A 20,058-nucleotide genomic window follows, 5' to 3' on the forward strand; every position below is an offset into this window, starting at 1 on the left:
TTGCCTCTTGACCCCTCTCTCCTTACCTCCTGTCCTGCCCCCCTTCTGCCTGCCTTTTGCTGCCCAGGACTGTCCTGTACCCTTGCCACCTTTTCATCTCCAATTACTATGTTATGGTCCTCCAGCTGTCCCGCCCAGACTTTATTTGCAATTCTTCTATTTTATTCAGGAACGCAAGAAAGGACTAGAAAATGACCCTCCTGGAACAATCTGTCTTGACAGAAAGGTGTGGTTTCCTTCCTATCCATGTTAAATTGTTAAAGAAAATGAGGTTCTAAGTTTTTAATTAATTTTGGGGAGAGAGAATGTGACATTTAATTACATTTACATTTCAAAGTGGGTTTTCCTTTAATCTACTTACTTGTACTTACTGCTCTCATGTATTTTAGACAAGGAATTTCAGAGGGCATTGAAGCCATGACAGCTTGCATAGTTTCCAAACCTCTGGTTTTTGCTCAGGGTCCTCAATTCCTTTGTATAGGAGGATTGCTCATTTTTTAAAATAACACCTGTAGCTTGCCTTACTGGTGCTGGAGGAGTACATGTGAACTTTTGTGTCTCCATGGTGTCAGGTGTCACTTCCAAATCTCTCAGTAGAAGCTGTGTTTCAGTGAGAAAACACCCATTTCTTTCCCTGTACTTACCTGTCTTTTCTTTCGTAAAACTTTCCCCAATTCCATCAGAGAACACTAGCCTCACTTCAGGTGTATTTATACCAAAATGTTACTGGAACCTCCTAGAGTGCTTCAGTGAACAATATTCTGCATTTCTATCCAAGGATAGAAGGATCAAGGCTCTCAAAGTGAATTTGACCTCACAACACCCCTGTAAAGTGGATATTACTGTCCGCATTTCACAAGGTCAAAACGGACATTGAGTGTAAGTGACTGGCACAAGGTAACACAGCAAGTCAGCAGAAGAGCATTGAATAGAACTCAATTCTCCCCCTAAAGCCCCAACTGAAATTCCTCATGCAGTTGAATAAACTACCAGATGAAAAGGAATTTGAGGCACAAACCTGACTTACAATAAAAGACTAACATAACTTTTAACATTAATAAACTATATACAGTGTATAGGTTTTGAGGGAGTCCTTGTGGAACAAATCGTAGCTTGAGGCTGTGGGAACTGCTGAGTTCTCTGGGGCTTAAGAGGAGGGACTTACTGTTGATCTCTAACAGCAAGATTAACTGCTGGTAAACAAGATAATCTAACAGTCGTAATGTACATGACACACTGGGTAGGTTCTTGCCAATGGAATTACAGTAGAATTTGTTTCAGAGTGGCAGCCATCTTAGTCTGTATCTGCAAAAAGAACAGGAGTACTTGTGGCACCTTAGAGACTAACCAATTTATTTGAGCATAAACTTTCGTGGGCTACATGTATCTGATGAAGTAGCCCACGAAAGCTTATGCTCAAATAAATTTGTTAGTCTCTAAGGTGCTGTAAGTACTCCTTTTCTTTTTAGTAGAATTTGCATCTCTCAGATGGCTTTTATATGCTTAGTTGCTAAGTCTTCTTACATATTTTGAGCTGCTCTATTTCCTTATAAAATAGGCAAACCACACCAATAACTAGGTATCACATGTTGTTTATTACATAACATTGTACTTATAAAAACACTAAACGCATGTTAAACTATTTATGCATATTATACTGCTCATAAATATTTGCTATTGTGGCTCCCAGAAGCAGGAATGTTCAGTGTAAACAAAAAACACTGTAGAAGTGAAGTTGTTCTACTAATTCAGTTTCTCCTTTGAACTTAAGCTAGCAAACCTACAAAACAGCGGTATGCGTGTGCCTACAGGAGGCCATTAATACCCCGTAGCAAGCCCACATCCAAACCCTGATCCGAACCTCCGGGGAGTGGTGGGTCGGGGACAAGCGGCAGGAGCGCAGACTCCTGACCGGCTGGGAGCCAGGGACCTCGGGCTAGTCCAATCCGGGCGGAGGGCGAGGAGCGGCTGGAACTTCTCATCGCCACCTCAGCGGCTGCCGGGGGAAACGAGCCGGGGAATCAGTTACCCAGGGGCAGGTACCCACAAAACCGGCCCTAACCGCACAGCCGGTGCGGCCGGGCCACCTCCGCCGAGAGCAGACAAACGAGCGGGCCCCGGAGACCCTGCCCCGGCTGCGGTGGAGCCGCAAGTCGGGCCGGCGGCGCGACAAGCAGTCACAGGCGATGTCACCGGCACCTTCCCCAACCATTACAACTACGCACGCGCAGCCCAGAATCCCCAACCCGTTCCTGCGTACACCAGCCCGATGCAGCCCGCGGCGTTCTTCTACCGTCACGTGACATGACACGACCCCCCCGCCACGCCTCAGCGAGTGATCATCTGAGGCCTGACCCTTTGCTCCCCTGGCAGGGCGAACAGTATGTCATATGATAGATACTGTTAAGAACCAATCAGAAGCCTCCAACAAGAGACAGTTGAACCAGTGAGCGGGCTGGGAGCGGCAAGGAGGCGGGACCGAGTGCAGGAGGCGGGGCCGTTTTCACGTGTGGCGACCGGGAGCGGTAGGCCCAAAGAGGTGGGTTTCTGACGGGCGGGAGCCGGGCTCCCCCCACCCCGTGCGGGCTTCGCTCCTGCATGATTCCGCCGGGCAGCGAGCCCTGGGGCGGTGGGTGGGGACCCCGGGCAGGGGGCACGTGGTCAGGGTCCTGACTCCTCTGGGGCTACTGGCGGGGGTGGGGGGAGTCTCAGTTCAGCAGGGACCTGGTCCTCAGCATGAAGGTACAGGAGGGAGATTCTCAGAAGCAGGTTGGTGAAGAGCAGATAAAAAAGCAGAGCCCGTCATCTGGCTGCTCTGTGTTCAGGAAATCCAGCAAGCACTGTAGCCTGACTCATGTTATTGGGCATGGGGCGGTGGGGGGAGTTGTTCATGAAACCCTGTAGTGACCATTTTGTTGTAGGTGTCCATGCATCACCTAGCATAATGGGACACCGCTCCTGATTTTGAATTGCTGGGTGTTATGTGTATTGTTACTGTGATGTAAATGTCATCTCTGTCATCATGCTGCAAGAGTAAAATACTCAAAAACAAAACAGGTATTATATTCGTGTAGATAACCAGAATTTAAATTTAAAAAAATATTCAGTACAACCCAAGCTTGACAAATAGGTCATCCAAAAGTTAACTAAAACTCAGGCAAATAAGTTGTTTTTGTAAAACTGATATTTTTTCTCCCATCAATCTGATATCTTAATTGCTTACAGAAAGAGACTTGACACCCAAAAAAGTGTGTGATGTTATAATCTAAAGCATTGCACTGAACTCACCACAGTTTTTACTTTGGCAGGGAAGAATATTATTGCTGCCATCATATTGTCTCCATAGAGCCAAATTCAGCCCTGATGTTAGCAAGCGTATTTCCATTGATTTACAGTTTTTTACACCAGGCTTGAATTTGGGCCATAAAAATTCTAGGTACCTGGGCATTCATACATAAACATACATAGAAATTAGAGGAAAACATATATTACGTCATTATATTGCTCTCCTATGGGCCAAATAAGGATTACTGCATACTGTATTGTCTCCAGTATTTAGTCCAATCTCATTTTTAAATTATTCAAGCTGTTGTTCTTTCTCTACTTATATTACAAGTATGTGGCCTTTGTATTCTCTCTGTGTTCATCCTAAAATACGTTTCTTCCTTCACTTCACTGTCTCTTTTGTTTTGACCAGCAGTGGGTCAAGACAAATTTGAAATATGAGGAAAATGATGTATTAAGAGAATACCCTGTGTGTTGAACCCTTCTAGACAATTGGAATGGAAATTCTGATTGTATATGTATCTGTGTGTTTTAGTGACGGGCATGAAGAGAAACAATTGGAGAAGTAAAGAAAAGGAGGGGTGGAGCAGTCGCAGACAAACCTACCATCCCAACCACTACAGAAGACACAACCACTGTAGCTTTACTGAAAGGCAAGTGTACACAGTTTAATACTTTAGCTGTAGATTTTAAGACCTTTCACAAAGGTAGTTTGGGGGAAGGAAGGTTGGGGGCTTGGGGGTTTTTTTGTTTGTTTTTGTTTTTTGTATTTCTTAATTTGTTTTGTTAATGTTTACTGTAAAATAGGTACATATTATTTCTCATTTTTTACAGATTGGGAAACTGAGATAAAGTTTATAGGGATTCTTTTATCTTGAGGTCTAGCCCATTTTTTACAATAAAAAGTAGTTTACATATTACACCTGCCTTTGTGAGTCTTTCTGATAATTTTTTGTGGCATTAAATTTTTTTCTCTCCCCTATTGCTATGAGATACTCACACAAATAGTAGGGGAAACTGACTAAGGCTTTAATTCTGAAAACATTGTGGACCATTGATTTTATTGGGACTACTCACATGGAAAGTTATATATATGTTTAAGTGTTTGCAGGATTTGGACCCTCACTCCGACTATATGGGGGAAACAGGTTTAAAAAAGGCTTTCAGATTGAAGTGATTTTTTGTATGTTAATTGTTGTCCTTTAAGTAACTAGTTCAATCCCACACAGAAAGCCAGTGCGTGGAGCCAGGATTAGAACTAAGAAGTTCCTTGCTCCTAATCCTGTTCTCAGAACACTAAATCGTGCAGCCTCTAAACCAACTTGACCTACTGCTTTCAGAATGACAGGATATAAGATCCATTACAGAGCTTAGTATGAACAGAAACACTGAGAACTAGTAACACATTATGCATATAATTTTAAATAGAATCTTAAGAAAATAACCCAGGGAAATTCAACCTAAAGTATGGACCTCCTCAACTTAAAATAGCTTACTTCTGTTTTTAAAGTCTTATACCTACTGTTATTGCAAGAAATAGCTAAGCTCACTGTAATTGAAATAAAGAAGTAATTTTCTTCAGTTTGTTTACTTTGTGCATTTCAAAACACTTTGGGTGAAATCCTGGCCCCATTGAAGACAGAACTCACACTGACTTCAGCAGGACCAGGGTTTCACCCATGGTGTCAGTTTCACTGTAGAGACAGTGTTTTCCCCTGTTATTTGTGTGGATCTTTTACATAACAACATGGAGGCAGGAAGAGAGCAAATCACAAAAATTGACAAGAAAATTCAGGGCAGTTGTACTAAAAAAGCCCATTAAAAGTAGTTTCAGGTAAAATTGACTAGATTTTAAGATGATGGTGACCTTTTAATGTTTATACAGTACCTTGAAGATGAAAATGAAATATTACTATTTTCACATTATATGTTCATTCTGTGTACATATGCTGTGTATACAAAATGTACTTAACAGCCTTGCCAAATTCTACTCACCTAGGGAAAATCATTGTTTTTAGCAAAGCAAAATAGCTTTTTCATTAGAATAATCTTCATAGAAAAGGTGTGTGAGGAGATCTTGCGTCTGGGCTAATAAATTTTCAAGACAGTTTTGCAAGCTGAACATAACAGTGCATTATTGTTAGGTGTGAACAAGAGGAACCATGGAACTCACTGAATGCAGACACCAGCAATAGTGGATCCTCTTCCGAAGTATGTCATAGCTCTCCAGTGCCTGGTAAGGGACCATTGTGTTCAGGGGCCAAAAATCAGCACCTAAATATTGGGTGCATGAAGACAGACGATCCTGTCATAGTTTACTTCGCCTCTCTAATATCCATAGCCATCTTTGGCAGAGATCTTCTAAAAGTTACGTTATTGAAAGAGTTATGTTAAATAGACAAAGAAAATACAACAATACAACACCTCCCTGTAGGATGGGAGGATTCCAGAGCTCGGGCTCCAATCTGAGCCCAGAAGTCTACACAGCAATGAAACAGCCCTACAGCCAAAGCCCCGTGAGCCCAAGTCGGCTGGCACGGGCCAGCTGCGGGTTTTTCTTTGCTGTGTAGACGTACCCTGAGTGAGCCAGCCCAGTCCACAATTGAAATGTCTCGTGGATTGTAGGTATCTAAGCGTTTGATTTGGGAAGTGTAATTAGGCAAGGGTGTTTGTCCTGGGGAAGGGGATTGCTGCTTTTATGTTTGGTCAATGATCAGTTGTCCATTGTTCTTGGTGTTTGGGATATCCTAAAAAAAATTTTTTTGTCAGCAGTGTGACTCATTTATGTTCAAGAAGAATGGCCATGTCTTTGTTCTGGAGCACCTTTCCCTGTGTTTCCCCATTTCTATTTGCTGAATTTAATCTCCATTACTGCTGGTCTCCCTCTCCATATCCCTGTAATGACATTTCTTCTGCAGATAGTAGGAGCATGGTCTGGCTTTTGCTGAGGTGGCCATTAATGTAATCAATACCTCTCCCCATTTGTGACCTGCCAGTCTGGAAGCAGAAGTTTCCATGTTCTTTTTGATTGGAATCCCCAAAGTGACGGTCTCTTGGCTGCTACTCTGGAATTGGGTGAGGTCAAAGGACAATAGAAAAAGTTTGTTCTCAATCTGATTTTGTTTGGTAAATACTCTTTATAGAACTACCAGGATTTTACTATGACCCTGAAAAGAACCGCTATTTCCGACTGCTCCCTGGGCATAATAACTACAACCCTCTCACCAAAGAGAGCCTCCAGTACAAGGAGATGGAGTGCAAGAGACTGAAGCTGTTAGAAGAGGAGGAAAAGCAAAAGAAGGTGGGTCCTGTCTCTGAAATGTCATTTAAACTTTACTGTGCTGTGACCCAAGACACCAGGATGGGCTACAGGTTATAAAACCCTCCAGTTTCAACTTTGATATAATCACCTTTAATGCTTGCTGTTCAAGGTCAAATGTTCAAACATTTGTCCATACCCCCAACAAAAGCTATGTTAAGATGGAGTTATGGTTGAGACTACATAATGAGTAATTTAGGGTAAAATACAGTACAGGGATGAGGTAATTATCTCAAAACCAAGTATGATAAAGTCAGGAAATTCACAGTTAAGGTTAAGCTTAAAACCTTAATTCTTCCCTGTCACAGAGTCTTCAAACAGTTCACTGATAAAACTCATTAAAACCTCATGCCTATGCATTTTTTTTTTAAAGGATTAATAGTCATTTTTTCCAGTTGTTGTAGAATTCTTTATAGTAGAACATTGTGTCCTTTAGCATCTGCTGAAAAAAACTTCTATGAAGAATAACAAGAAAAATTATGATTAATCCTTAACACTTATTCAGATGTAGCTTGGGGACAAGATTTTAGTAAGTTATGGGAAGTTTGATGTTTCTATGGTGTCCTGTTACTGAGATCATGGGGCAAAAAAAAAAAAATCTGACACAAGGTGCGAAACTTCTTAAAGAGCCCATTTTTAGTTTAATTTTAATTCTTTAACTGATTCATTTTTAAGTTTTCAGAACAAATGAATTCTCTGAGAGAGAGTAAATACTATCATTTGGGGCCAGGATATGCTTTCTTCGCTGTGCCTACCGATGCCTCCATTAAAAAAGTGACTACATCAGTGGGCTAGTTTTCACAGGCGCTGTGCACTTGCAGGTCCTATTAATCTCAATGGGAGCTGTGGGTGCTCAGCGCCACTGAAAGTCAGGCCCCAGCTACCTATTTGATTAAAAAGTGACTTTCAGTCTATGTTCAGACTACAAAATGGATTGTAAAAACCTGGTATGCTTTGCCTTGCTCCAGCTCTGTCTACTGTTCAGTCTTTTGCTTTCATGAGCACTGAAAGCCCAACTGTAAAATGACAAATGGAAAAGCTCGGTTATTGCAACATTAAGGTTGCACAGTTAAAATAAAAAAGGAAATGCCAAAGCTAAAGTTTCTATGGCAGCAGTAGGTGGCCATATTGTATTTCAGAGTTTTTGATTTAAAATAAGAACTTGAGACATTATTTTGTAGTGAAAATGGTTCATGGATTTCGAACCTCAAGATGAGATAGTCACATAGTTATCCAATTTTTGCTTAATACTATGAGGAATTCAGTAAACTGAAGGGCATTCAGTTAGTTTTGTGTTTGGAAGCAGCCAGAGACTTTTCTAATTTGTTTTCTACCTCAGAATGCATATTTTGACTTTTTAAAAAAAAAAAAAAAAAAGATGGGAAGTGCTTTGTTCTTCTTTGAAAAACAGCTTGTAAATACAAGGGCTTAGGGATAAATTGTTCCCCAAATATCCCAGACATGAAGGGACCATGGGCTGCTTTTGATCCTATGCAGCACATAACTGCACGCTTTCATTTGTTCTTTTTTAATAGAAAACATCCAGAGCTGGATTGAACTCATCACTTGTCTTACGCAAGAGGCAGTTAGGGTTACTCAGCTCCACCAATTATTGCAGGTAAGATAATTTCAAATCCCTTTTTCACCCTATAAAGTCCTACTGCTAACGTTTCTTTGCCATTAATCTCGTAGCGTACCTTGTTGTTCCAGTAAGGGACAGAGCTGGGGAAGCATCAGTAATAGACACAAAAGTCTACGCTGCCTTTTTCTCAAGACATCCTGTTGTTTTCTGTGTAGCTTTTCCATTACATTTTATACTGCACGTGCCTACAGAATGGCTCAGCAAGTCTTCCCTAAAATGACAAGAATTCAGATGCAAGAAAATATTTTCTGATCATCAGGTTTTGAATAGTTTGAGTGTGAAATTTCCCATCCTTAACATATACTCTCCTGCACTTTATAAGCATATTGTGGAGTTTTCCCTTATGTAAATACACTTTAACAGACCTAGTCTACAGGAAATTTCTCTTTTCCTTAACTTGTGTGGCTTCAATCGTCCAAGTGAGAGTGCTACTGTAGACAGTGTGTCAGCAGATGCCAGCAACCTGTCTTCTGCTGTTGAAGCTGATTGGGAAATTGCAGTGGCGTGACAAGGCTGGTGTACATACAGATGGGGGGCCCCAAAGATTATTTATTGGTGACCTCATGAGTCTTGGGATCTGAAGGTTGCTCGTGCTATACGTTGGTGGGGCTGCAACCTGCCAGCTCCCTGGGCTGTTTACCTGTTGCCTAACCTGCTGAGATAAAGAAGCATCTCAATGCCTTTTACCCAGAATTCCTTTCATTGGCATTAAATATCCGCATAGTTAAACATGTTTTCATTTATAGATTGGTCCACGAATTAAAGGTGAACTGCATGCAAAGGAGGAAGGTAGAGATTCGGAGCCCAGATTCCTCAGTTACTGGAACCAACAATTTTAAACTAATAGTGGTATGTTATGGGCACTTCAATTTTTAAGGCTAGAGAGCACTTGGCTATAGTTATTTTCTTGTGAGCTCTGGGATTTGTAATGACCCAACATATAGGTTATATACACTGGTAAGTGCTTTTCTTTGTAGCAGATTGTATTGGCAGTTTCTCCTCCCATACAGAAGGTATTCCAGACTTGGGGAGCTCTGGGACTAGCTAAGTATGAATATGGTGTCTTTTCCTTGTGACCATTCTCCTTTAAGCAGTCTGCACTGACTGTTTTCCACTCTTTTGGTGGAATGAATAAATCCTTGTGTCAAATATTGCTCTCAATTACATATTATTTATATTGTAGTAGTGCCCAAAATGTGCTGGGTGCTTTCTTAACACCTAGCCTGAAGAGCTTACAGTCTGCAAAGACAGAGCCAGGTGAAGGGTGGGAGGAAAGGTCATGAAGATAATTGTCAAGCTCTGCTGATGAGAGAGGAGGAGAGGTTGGTGGGTAATGGAGTATAACAAGGGAGGGAGGAGAAAGGGAAAAGAATGAGATTGATGGAGTGAATGGGGGTGAAAGAGTTAAGTCTGTGAATAGAGCAGATTTTATAGTCCAAAAAGTCTGTGTAGATGTTAAGAGCGACATCACGAGTCTCTGGATCTGAAGGGGGTTTTTGTGGGTTGGGGGAGAACTTCTGATAGCAGAGGCTACCTGGGAAGCTCACCCACACTGAGTTCTGGCTATGTAGATGGGAGTGAGGAGAAGCAGGCTGAGAAGCCCTGAACTTACCCTACTCCATGGCTCCTGCTATGACTGATGCTGTGGTGTGAAGCAGCTTTTAGGGGCAGACATCTTACAGAGGCTGCCTTGGAAGCTCTCTGCTGATCTGGTCCATGTAAGTGAAAGCTGTTGAAGCCAGTGGGGGTACTGAAAATTTCCACTGGTTTAAATGAGAGAAAAATCTGGAACTCAAGACCAGCACTTTGATTGCAAGGGCACCAATCTGATCCAGTAGGGGAAGGAGGCTTTCAAATGACAGAAAAGTCTACGTTTACACTGAATGAAAATTCTTTATGCGGAGCCCCATTTATAAGCTGGAGCCTGTACTTACTGATTATGGTTCCACATGACAGCAAGATCTGTCCACAGTGCCATCCCAGAACTCAGCCAATAAGAGACAGCATTCATTATTGTCAGGTGTTGAAGTGGAAAATGGTGTATCTTAAATGTTTTTCTAGTGAATTTCTCTAGAATGCAGATGGCCACACACATGCAGTGTCTGTGGTGCTGAACTGCAATCAGGTGGTGGTGGGAAAGCACAGTTAATAGATTTCTCATTGGGGACCCAAGCAGACAACCTAAAGCCAGGTCTAGTTTAATTGCCCACAGTGATGCACTTCTTTTGCAGGCAGACACAGCTTGTGAGCGGATATTCACTGTGAATGATGTAGAGCATGGAGGGTGTAAATATGGTATCATCAACCTCAGTGGCTTAGGGAAGGACTCTCTCACAGTGGAGATGTATGACAACCTCTACTTCACAAACCGCAAGGTACCATTCTTCCACTGGCTCCTCATCCAGAAGGATTTCCTACTGTTCTGGAACTCTCAAAATGTTGTAACATGGGATGTGTGAGTGGAAATGAGGAATGGGGGAGGGAAGGGCAGGGCAGGGGGAAGGAAGAGAGAATGGAAGAATCCAGCAATAAGGGATTGAGTAAATGTAGAATCCACAGAGACCTGAGCTCTGATACTCCTGAATTGCTTTTGGAGAACGGTGTTACAAAGCAGTCAGTCCAGTACCTTTCATGAGCAGTATATTACCACAGAATTACTCTTGGCATCACTTGAAAAGAGAGGTCTTGAGGGATTAATTCTACTGCTGATTTGTTTGCTCTGTTTCTTCTTAAGAAAGAAAAAAAACAAAAAAACAAAACAAAAAAAAAACCCATGCCTCTCTTTGAATGGGAAGAACTTTTAGGACAAAATACGACAACCTGTAGGTGCCCAGTTCCATGGAGAAGACCTGTCTTAGTTAAGAGATGTGCTGAATGGACCCATCCAGGTTTGGGGAGGTTTTTTTTGGGTACTGACCTTTTTCTACTTCATGCAAGTGTTAGCAAGAGGCTGAAATGCCTGTCTCTCTTTATTGGGCCTAGTCATCACTAGTTTTTTTCCAGGATGTTCTTGGCATTCTCCAGTATACTAAGGGGGTGTGCTCAGTTTTTCAGGCTTATGTGGAATGTTTGAAAATTCACTTTTCTGAATTAAACAGGAGACGGCAAGTATTGGTCTGTCTTGCTTTTGTTTGTAGGTGAATTCTGTGTGCTGGGCATCGCTGACTCATCAAGATTCTCACGTTTTATATCCTTTTTTAAAATAAATAAATAAAGCTTCAGGCTTGCTTCCACAAGACAACAAATTGCTTCACAAAACAGAACATAAGAACGGCCACACTGGGTCAGACCAAAGGTCCATCTAGCCCAGTATCCTGTCTTCCGACAGTGGCCAATTCCAGGTGTTTCAGAGGGAATGAACAGAACAGGTAATCATCAAGTGATCTGTCCCCTGTCGCCCATTCCCAGCCTCTGGCAGACAGAGGCTTGGGACACCATCCCTGCCCATCCTGGCTAATAGACATTGGTGGACCTATCTTCCAGGAACTATCTAGTTCTGTTTTGAACCCTGTTATAGTCTTGGCCTTCACAACATCCTCTGGCAAAGAGTTCCACGGGTTGACTGACAGCCACTTATCAACAAGAAATCCCAAGTACTGGTCTCAAAAGGGCTTAATGGTTCACTGGAAAATAACCAGAGAAGCCCTAAAGTTGAAAGAAACTATGCTGTTAAGTCATAAGTACACATGGCAGCATTCAGATATATAGTAAGGCAAAAGACAAGTATCTTACAACCTAACCTTCAGAGTTAACGCAATGAATAAATTACATCAAATCACTTTTGGGTATAGAGAGGAAATAGCAGAAATGACAAAATAATGGGCTGGGGTAGGAAAAGTGTTTTTTTCTTTTGTGAACCCATCAGGGTGTTAGGTTTGGGATTGGCAATGGGGAATGTCTGATTAGAGGTTAGTGGCAGAATGCTTACACAAAAGATGTGCATCTGTACTGACGGAGGCTTGCGTGGAAGGTGCAGGGGCACAAATGGGAGAATGTGAAAGGAGCATGGAGGTGAGATTGTTGGCAGACAAAGGGTGTGTGCTGGAGTATTAGCAAACAAGGGGAGATGTAGGCAAGTGTTGGATTCTGAAGACCCTTGAAAGGGAGAACAAAGAGTTCAAAAAAATGATTCAGACAATGGCAAGAAGCCAGTGGATAGAGTGAGGGAGCAGAGTGTCATGGTCATACTACAGGGAGAGGAAGAGGACTTTTCAGAGTCATGTTTCAGACCTGCACTGCAGCAGGCCTGGAGTTTTCGTTCTCCCCCATCTATCTGATCATAATTTCATCACACTGATCTGGAAAAATTAGTTTAAATCCTGCCCATACCTGTTACTACCTCCAGAGGGCAATGTGATACAACCCAATTTTAAAAAAATGTATGCACTGGGGAAGACAGACCCAAAGTAGTTGGTAAAAGGTTATTTTTTATGTCTTCACTCTCCAAAGTTCTAGAAGTGGATGATATTATTTTATGACTGGAAAGACCAGGAAAGATTTTATTATTCCTCCCGCTCTCCTTCCCTGTTGGGTAACGTTAAATATTAAAACTAGAATCACAGAATTGCAGATCTTGTTCTCTAAGTCCTATGAGAGAAGGGTGTGATGAGGCTTAATTCATTAGTGACTGTAAATCACTTTAAAGTTAATCTAAGAGGCACTGTTGAAGGACAGGATATTATGTGTACCAGTGTTTCAGAGGCATCTCTCTCTCTCCTCCTCCTCTCCTCCCGCTTCCCCCCCCGCCCCGAGTAATTCTATGCAACATGTGCCACTTCTGGGAGAAATCTTGCTTTTCTTTAACAGCCTCCAGCAAGTTGTGCCTCATGGGGATTGCAGAAACTCCAGGCTGTGCCAGTCTGCTTCCAGCATCCTTATTCAGCAACTCTAACCCAGGTAGAATACCTTTCTGTTCTGGTTAGAAGTTGTAGTCTGAACAGGGCCTAAATGAGGGATGACTTCTGTATTTTCATTCTCTAATACTTCGAGTGGTTTTGTAAGCATCACAAGAATGAATATTAACACTGTGTAGTGAAGCCCAAGAACTGATTTGGATAGTAATAACTTTAGGAACTAGTTAACAAGGATAGCTTATGGCATCAGATATTAACTGTATGGTACTTGGCAGAAAATGTACTCACCTATAAAGTAAATATTTATTTGGAATTTTCCCTATGTAAGTTATTTTGGCCTGCCTTAATGCATAGAACCTAGATAGATAGATAGCCCAAAAGGTGCTCACTCAAACTATCTGGTCCTTTCAAATGGAGTGAACCAGTGCACAGTTGTTCTCCCAGGTATGACCTTTGCCCACAGTAATTGTTCACATACGTTTATTGATGGGACTATTTGAGATGGCAGTCCTCTTGTAAGTCCCTCTGCTCCTCTCCCAATACTGATCTCCCAGCCCATGACAGGCACTGTGTATAGTGTTCAATCACATGAAAACATATGAATATTAAAGAGAGATGGTTAAAATAAATCGGCTTTAATTTGGTGGGTTTGGCTACATTCCCCTATGTTGTATTTGTGCTGTTCCTTTTCATAAGGGTGGAATCTCCCTTAGTTGACTTAAGTCCTCACTATGCTGCTTTCTCCAGGTCTCTTTGTAGTGTCATTGTGTAATTTTGCTACATCTCTAATTTTTGTGTCCTGTGCAAGTTTGGCCACTGTTAAATTTACACCAAAGAAGTGTCTGATGAATACAAACATGTAAAGCACCTTGATGGGATGAAAATACAGGAGTTATTTCCAGAGGCTTTTTAAAAACAGTCACAGAGTTAGTGCTAACAGGAAGGGTTGCTGTTTGAAGACTGCAGGATGCTTTACCAGTATGACAAAAGTAGTTCTAGGGCAGTGGTCCCCAAACTTTTTCCATTGTGCCCCGTCCTTACCCGTAATGGAACCTCTCCATGCGCAGACACGCACCCTGAACTGTGGTCAGGAGCCATGGTCGGGGGCTGAGGCTGGAGCTGTGGCCAGGAACAGGGCTGCAGCCGGCACCTGAGCTGCAGCTGCGGTAGAGGGCAGGGCCAGAGCCAAGCAGGGGGCAGAGTGGGGCTGGTTAGTGCTCCCTCCCTGCCTCCTGTGGGGGCTTGCCCCACTGTGTCCCCTTAGAGGGGTCATGCCCCACAGTTTGTGGACCACTGTTCTAAGCTAATTTTGGAAATCACTGCCTTCAGATACATAAGACACCTACAGTGGCATCTCTAACCCCAAGCTGAGGGCTTGGTCTTAACATACTTGTGTGAAGTGAATAAAAACTGAAAACTTAGGAACTGTCAGTGGGTTGGTTTTGAACTGGGTTGGGAGTTGAGGGAACACAGTACAAATCTCGCTTGTTGCTATATAGTTAAACTTTGCTCATTCAGCAGATGGGGGGGCCAGTGTAGCATGTTCAAAGCTTTGTCCAAACAAGACCCTTCCTCACTTCTCCCCCATTCCTTCCCCCCACATAAACATAATTTCAGTGCCCAACATGCTACTTTCTGAAAATCCTTATGAATTCTCCATCAAGGGGAGAGGCAGGGGCGTAGATAGGCTTTGGCTCCTGGGGAAGGCGAAATGGTGTCCTTGTTCCAATGCAGTTGTATTAAAGCACTATGTATACCCGGTTTTTATAAACCTTGAGAATGTGGGTGCATTATGTAGCTATTTCTTTCAGTCTTCCCTCCCTTCCCCCAGAGTCCTGCCTTTGACTACAGAGTAGTTCTATTGGCAGTGTTCTTCGGCAATCACTCAAGCATCTGGTGGAGCAACCTTTTGTTTCCAGAAGAACAGGGTGGGTAGCAGCACGCCTGTAATTGGGTGGTTTAGTGCACTGGAAGCAGAAACCCTGAAAGTTGTAAGAGGTACAGCGGCCTGGTGAAATTTTCTAGGGGCATAGTTAACTTGAAGCTTCCTCCCACATCTCCTTGTGGTGCCTGAGGGCTTCACAGTTTGTTCTCGTCCCTGTTGCCACCCGTAGGAGATCAGCCTGGAATGCTGTGCAGCTTCAAGATCTCCACTGCCTGGTCTTGTGCTTGGTGCCTGAACCCCCAGGCTGATAACTGCTTCAGCACAGGTAAGCAGGAGTGTATTTGTACTACTTCTCAAGAGGAAAGATTTGCATCATCATTGCCTCCAAGCTGTATTGCCCAAATGATGGCCATGTGTTTGTTTTGTCTTTCTTAGGTCTGATGCGGCGAGTCCTTGTGACCAATGCAATGACTGGTCACCGGCAGACATTTGGAACAAGCAGTGATGTACTGGCACAACAGTTTGCCACCCAGGTAGAAAGGGACATGGGTCTTTGATTTCTTAGGGATATGTTACGCATTGCTGATTTTGTGGAACCAGCAGCCCTATACTCACTGTGACTCCTTTTTGTTGTGGATTCAGTAGCTGCTCAGTAATGAAGTTGACACTTGATGATGTGGCTGCCCATGGAAAAGCAACAAAAATAAGCTACGCTGATTTCAAGCTCCATTGGAAATGTGGGGTGGGATGGGGGGGAATCAATTTTGCTAAATAGAAAAGGATTAAAAAGAAAGTGAAACAACAAATGCAAGGAATTATAATAAGGCTTTGCAGTCATAATGCATCTTAAAGCACTTCACACACACTAAGTATCAGTATTGTTCCCATTTTACAGATGGGGAAAGTAAGGACAGAGAGGTTAAATGACTTGCTCAGTCAAAGTTAGTTGCAAAGGTGGAACTAGAACTTAAGAGACTCAACTCCCCTTCCCCGATCTAACCACAAGACCAAGTTTCCATTGCTTTTTTACTGCTAAATATTTGAAAGCAGAATGAAAGTCCTAAGTTGGTTGCAATGTTTTACAACGTGACTATGCAATTCTGGTTCTTGTCATCCTCCATGTACGGTGATATTATTCTGGCACTACAGTAAAGGGGTATCTTATTACTTGAACCCTTCCTACGAAAGTGGCCACAACAACTGACTAGAGAAACCTGTTTGATACTGTTAAATGTTACAAGACTCATCGCCCTGCATGTTCTGGTTCGTCTAGACTCCAGTGCTGTACAATGGCTGCCGTTCAGGGGAGGTTTTCAGCATTGACATTCGTCAGCGCAGCCGGAGGGGTCACAGCTGGAAAGCTGTCCGTCTTTTCCATGACTCAGCAGTCACATCTGTTCGCCTTCTCCAAGCTGAGTACTATCTTATGGCAGCGGACATGGCTGGAAAGGTAGAGTTTCTTTTTATGGAAAGCTAGATAGTGTCTCATATGTTCTATTGGCCATTGCCAAAGTCCCACCCCAGACCTGAAAGAGGATGCCACTGTCTTTAGGAAGTGTGTTAATTCTTCTTTGTCCCCTACCCAATCTCTCAAAGCTTTCCAGCTCACTGATTGGTCAGAAGGAAGTTGTGAACGATTTGTAGATGTGTGTATTCTCCGCTCTTTACTCGTGTTTCTGAGATACTTGGAGTTTGGCTATGTCTACACTAGCACTTTTGTTGGTATAACCTTTGTCACTCTGAGGTGTGAAAAAAACACCCCTCTGAGCAATATATGTTACACTGACAGAAGCGCTGGTGTGGTCAGCGCTACGTCAGTGGGAGACACTCTCTTGCCGACATAGCTACCACCGCTCATTGAAGTGGTTTAATTATGTCCACGAGAGAGCTCTCTTCCATCGGCATAGAGCAGCTACATGAGTGATTGTACAGCAGCTCAGCTGCACCGAAACAGCTGTGCTGCTATAAGCTTGCTAGTTTAGACATGGCCTTTGTCTTCTCCAACTGGTGCATAAGCACGGAGCGCTGTGTTGGAGAAAAACAGTTCTCACTCTCAGGTTGGGTGCAGCAAATCAGATACACTTTATTACCTCAAGCAATTGCACAGAGGGAGAGAGTGCACTAGGACAGAGGGTTTCCCCCACCTACGCAGGTCTCTCCCAGATAAACAATTAGAGCAAGTATTTATACCTTTATTACAGACAATAATAAGCAACAACTGCAGATTGTTTATACATATTCCTTCATGATCTCTTATTTTTCTTACCATTTCTCTTATAGTCTGCATTCTAGTCTTATCTAATACAAGGTCACAACAGCCTCTTTCACAGTTGTTTTCCACTCACTTTGCACTATCCCCGCTGCTACAAATCTCGCATTATTAAAGCTAGAGTTAGCCTGACTCCTGCTCAATATAGAGGCCTGCATGCAAATTCCCTTTATCTACTTCCACAACTGGAATAGCCACAACACGCTCATTCAAGAACTTGGAATTCTACTGGGATTCCCTGACCCAAGATGGGGGGTTGAGTGACTTCCCCAAGGCCACCCAACTATTCTGTGGCAGAGCAAAATTAAAACTCAGTCCTTTGCTCAATCCACTAGACAAGTTGCCTGCAGTAAAACAAATGGAACGAGCCTTTCTATAAGTGGTTTCTCACAGGCAGTATCCTAAACCAGTGCTTCAAATAATGGTGTCCACTTGTAGCTAGGTGGTAATTCCAAAACTGAAGGAATTCACTTGGAAGTTTGTAAAACTTTGGGTGTCTACTCCTTTCTCTCTCTATCACCAGCAAAAACTGTCAAAAATTGCCCCGCTTCACTAAAATGTCCTCTCTTCTATTACCATTTCCACTTGCAGATAAAGCTATGGGATCTGAGAGCAGTGAAGTGTGTGAAACAGTACGAGGGCCATCATAACGAATATGCTACTCTCCCTCTGCAAATAAATGAGAAGGAAGGGCTTGTCACAGCAGGTGTGTCAGCTTTTCTGTAGTGCATGTATGTTTGGTTCTCTACACCCAGGTATGTGGGGCATTTGTAGAGATAGGCTATTGGAAATTACGTGGGCATTCATTCCTTTCTGGCTTTGGGAACAGAATAATAAACCACAAGTGCGTAACTCAAAACAAAAATTATTTGGATGCATTTTAATTATGAGGATGGATGAGGGTTTCAAAAGATATGCTCCAGTCAGTAGGATTTCTCAGTCAGAAGTTAGGAAAGACATTGGAAGACAAAATGGGAGAGAAAGTGGCAAGTGTTCGATTTAGAAGTAAAGGAAAACAGTGCTAAACCTCTTCATGAGGCCATAAAAAGGGTAACTATTTTACATGGAAGGATAGACATCCTGGTAAGTCATATTAAATAACAGGAGTATATTGGGTCTTTTCTTTGATATCCAAAGGAAACAGTAGGATGAAGGGGCATGTGATGGGATGTGTACCCCCACATAGGTTCTGAAGGGATTAATGTGGGCCTGAGAAGTCAGTTAAGATACTTGTCAGCACCTGCAAGAGAGAGAGCCAGGCTTAATTGATAATGAAGCCCCACTGAGGAAGGGCTGGGTTGTGATTATAATGCTAGGAGGTTTGTGGCAGAAAGGGGGTTCAGGGAGAGAGCCAGCAGTCACTCTGTGGGGGGATAGAAGAGGTAGGAAGCAGTCTAGGGAGGCAGCAAAGAGTCTGAGAGAGTATGCCTTGGCTGCCAGCTTACAAGTTCTCTGGGTTTGAGCCCATAGTAGAGGGAGGGCCTGGGTTCCCCTACTAGCCACCGAGAAAGATAGGGTGAAACCACCTGCAGTAAGGGGTTTAAGGACAACAGAGCCTAGAGACAGAAGACTACAATAAGGTAATTGGACTACAGTTTGGTTGTACTCTGTTACCCCAAAAGGGGCAGACATAAATATTGTGACCTGGCCAGAGGGCTGGGTTATGGGAAGACGCACCGCTGTCGTGACAGAGTGCATGTCGTTAGGGGGTGCCACACCAAACGACAGCTGATACACTATGCCTGGCCACCAGGAGGTGCTGTTGCAGTGAAGGGAACCCCTTTACAGGGGGTATAGAAACACCAAGATATTCCTGAATTTGTTCTCATTTTCTTGAATTCTCTGTAAGCAGCACAATTATGGTAAGAGCTTCTTTTTTTTCTCATTATGATGGATAATAAAGAACCTAGCAATTGGGATACTGCTTTGGATAGTGACGTACTAAGCTCTGTGTTGCCTGATTTTGTTTGAGCTCTTGCCTACAGTTATTTTTATCCATCCCACCCTATGTAGAGTAAAATATTTGAGTGATGTTCTTCCTTTTTGGAGGAGCTCAGGGTTTTTTCCCTGCATGGATGGAGATGGGCAATGGTTCTTTTGTTAGTGTGTTAAATACGTTTTTTCTCTTCTGGGATCAGAATTTTTCAAAGCTGGTTATGATCATTTGTGTGGAAGCATTTCCTTGTCCTGATTTGTAGTGCTTTTTTCCTCCCCAGTTGGTCAGGATTGCTACACAAGAATTTGGGGTCTCCAAGATGCCCATCTGCTCAGAATGATTCCCTCTCCACACCCATCGTCCAGGGACTCCATCCCCAGTGTGGTGTTCTCTTCGAGACTCGGAGGCAGCCGAGGAGTTCCTGGCCTGCTCATGGCAGTCAAGCAGGATCTCTACCATTTCTCGTACAACTCAGATAATCCATGTTGTCCCTAGACCAGGGATACAGATCTTCCAGCCCCCCTGGGTGTCTCAAGAGACAGCTGTTAAGTGTGGCCTCTTATTGTCACCATTGCACTGACTCAAGTTGTGTGCCTGCTTTGTGTGTGGAGTTTTGAACTTTGCCCAGCAGGTTCAGCAAATTTCTACTGTATCTGCTCTAAAACTACCAGGCAGTTGTAAATAAAAGTGATGAACTGCTCATACAGAATTCAGCTGTGAGTTTGGAAGGAAGGATCATTTGTGGGATCTGACTTTCAGCCAGTAGCTGAAACTCATTGGCAAAAGTTGCATAGAAAAAGTTAACTGTTCTACTGTCTCTCCAATAAGGGAGATAAATGAAAAGCGAATGGGAGGAGAGCACCCCAGAC

General features: G+C 42.9%; 1 protein-coding gene across 2 annotated transcripts; it reads left to right on the forward strand.

Annotated features, from left to right (window-relative positions):
• The first annotated feature begins 2,422 nt into the window (after window positions 1–2,422).
• On the forward strand, window positions 2,423–19,898 carry DCAF4 (DDB1 and CUL4 associated factor 4). 2 transcript variants are annotated; one of them, XM_077818758.1, is made up of 14 exons: window positions 2,423–2,539; window positions 3,821–3,938; window positions 5,430–5,521; window positions 6,429–6,586; window positions 8,140–8,222; window positions 8,993–9,095; window positions 10,478–10,621; window positions 11,384–11,433; window positions 13,063–13,142; window positions 15,214–15,309; window positions 15,420–15,517; window positions 16,258–16,434; window positions 17,845–17,959; window positions 19,470–19,898. In XM_077818758.1, exons 2-14 carry the CDS (start codon window positions 3,829–3,831, stop codon window positions 19,682–19,684), a joined length of 1,521 nt encoding a protein of 506 aa, XP_077674884.1. In that variant the 5' UTR covers window positions 2,423–2,539; window positions 3,821–3,828; the 3' UTR covers window positions 19,685–19,898. The 2 variants fall into 2 exon arrangements, with proteins under 2 accessions (XP_077674884.1, XP_077674885.1); XM_077818759.1 differs by lacking the exon at window positions 2,423–2,539 and adding an exon at window positions 2,643–2,769.
• The last annotated feature ends 160 nt before the right edge of the window (window positions 19,899–20,058 follow it).

The sequence above is a fragment of the Eretmochelys imbricata genome, chromosome 6 (genome assembly GCF_965152235.1).
Source record: "Eretmochelys imbricata isolate rEreImb1 chromosome 6, rEreImb1.hap1, whole genome shotgun sequence".
Lineage (NCBI taxonomy): Eukaryota > Metazoa > Chordata > Testudines > Cheloniidae > Eretmochelys > Eretmochelys imbricata.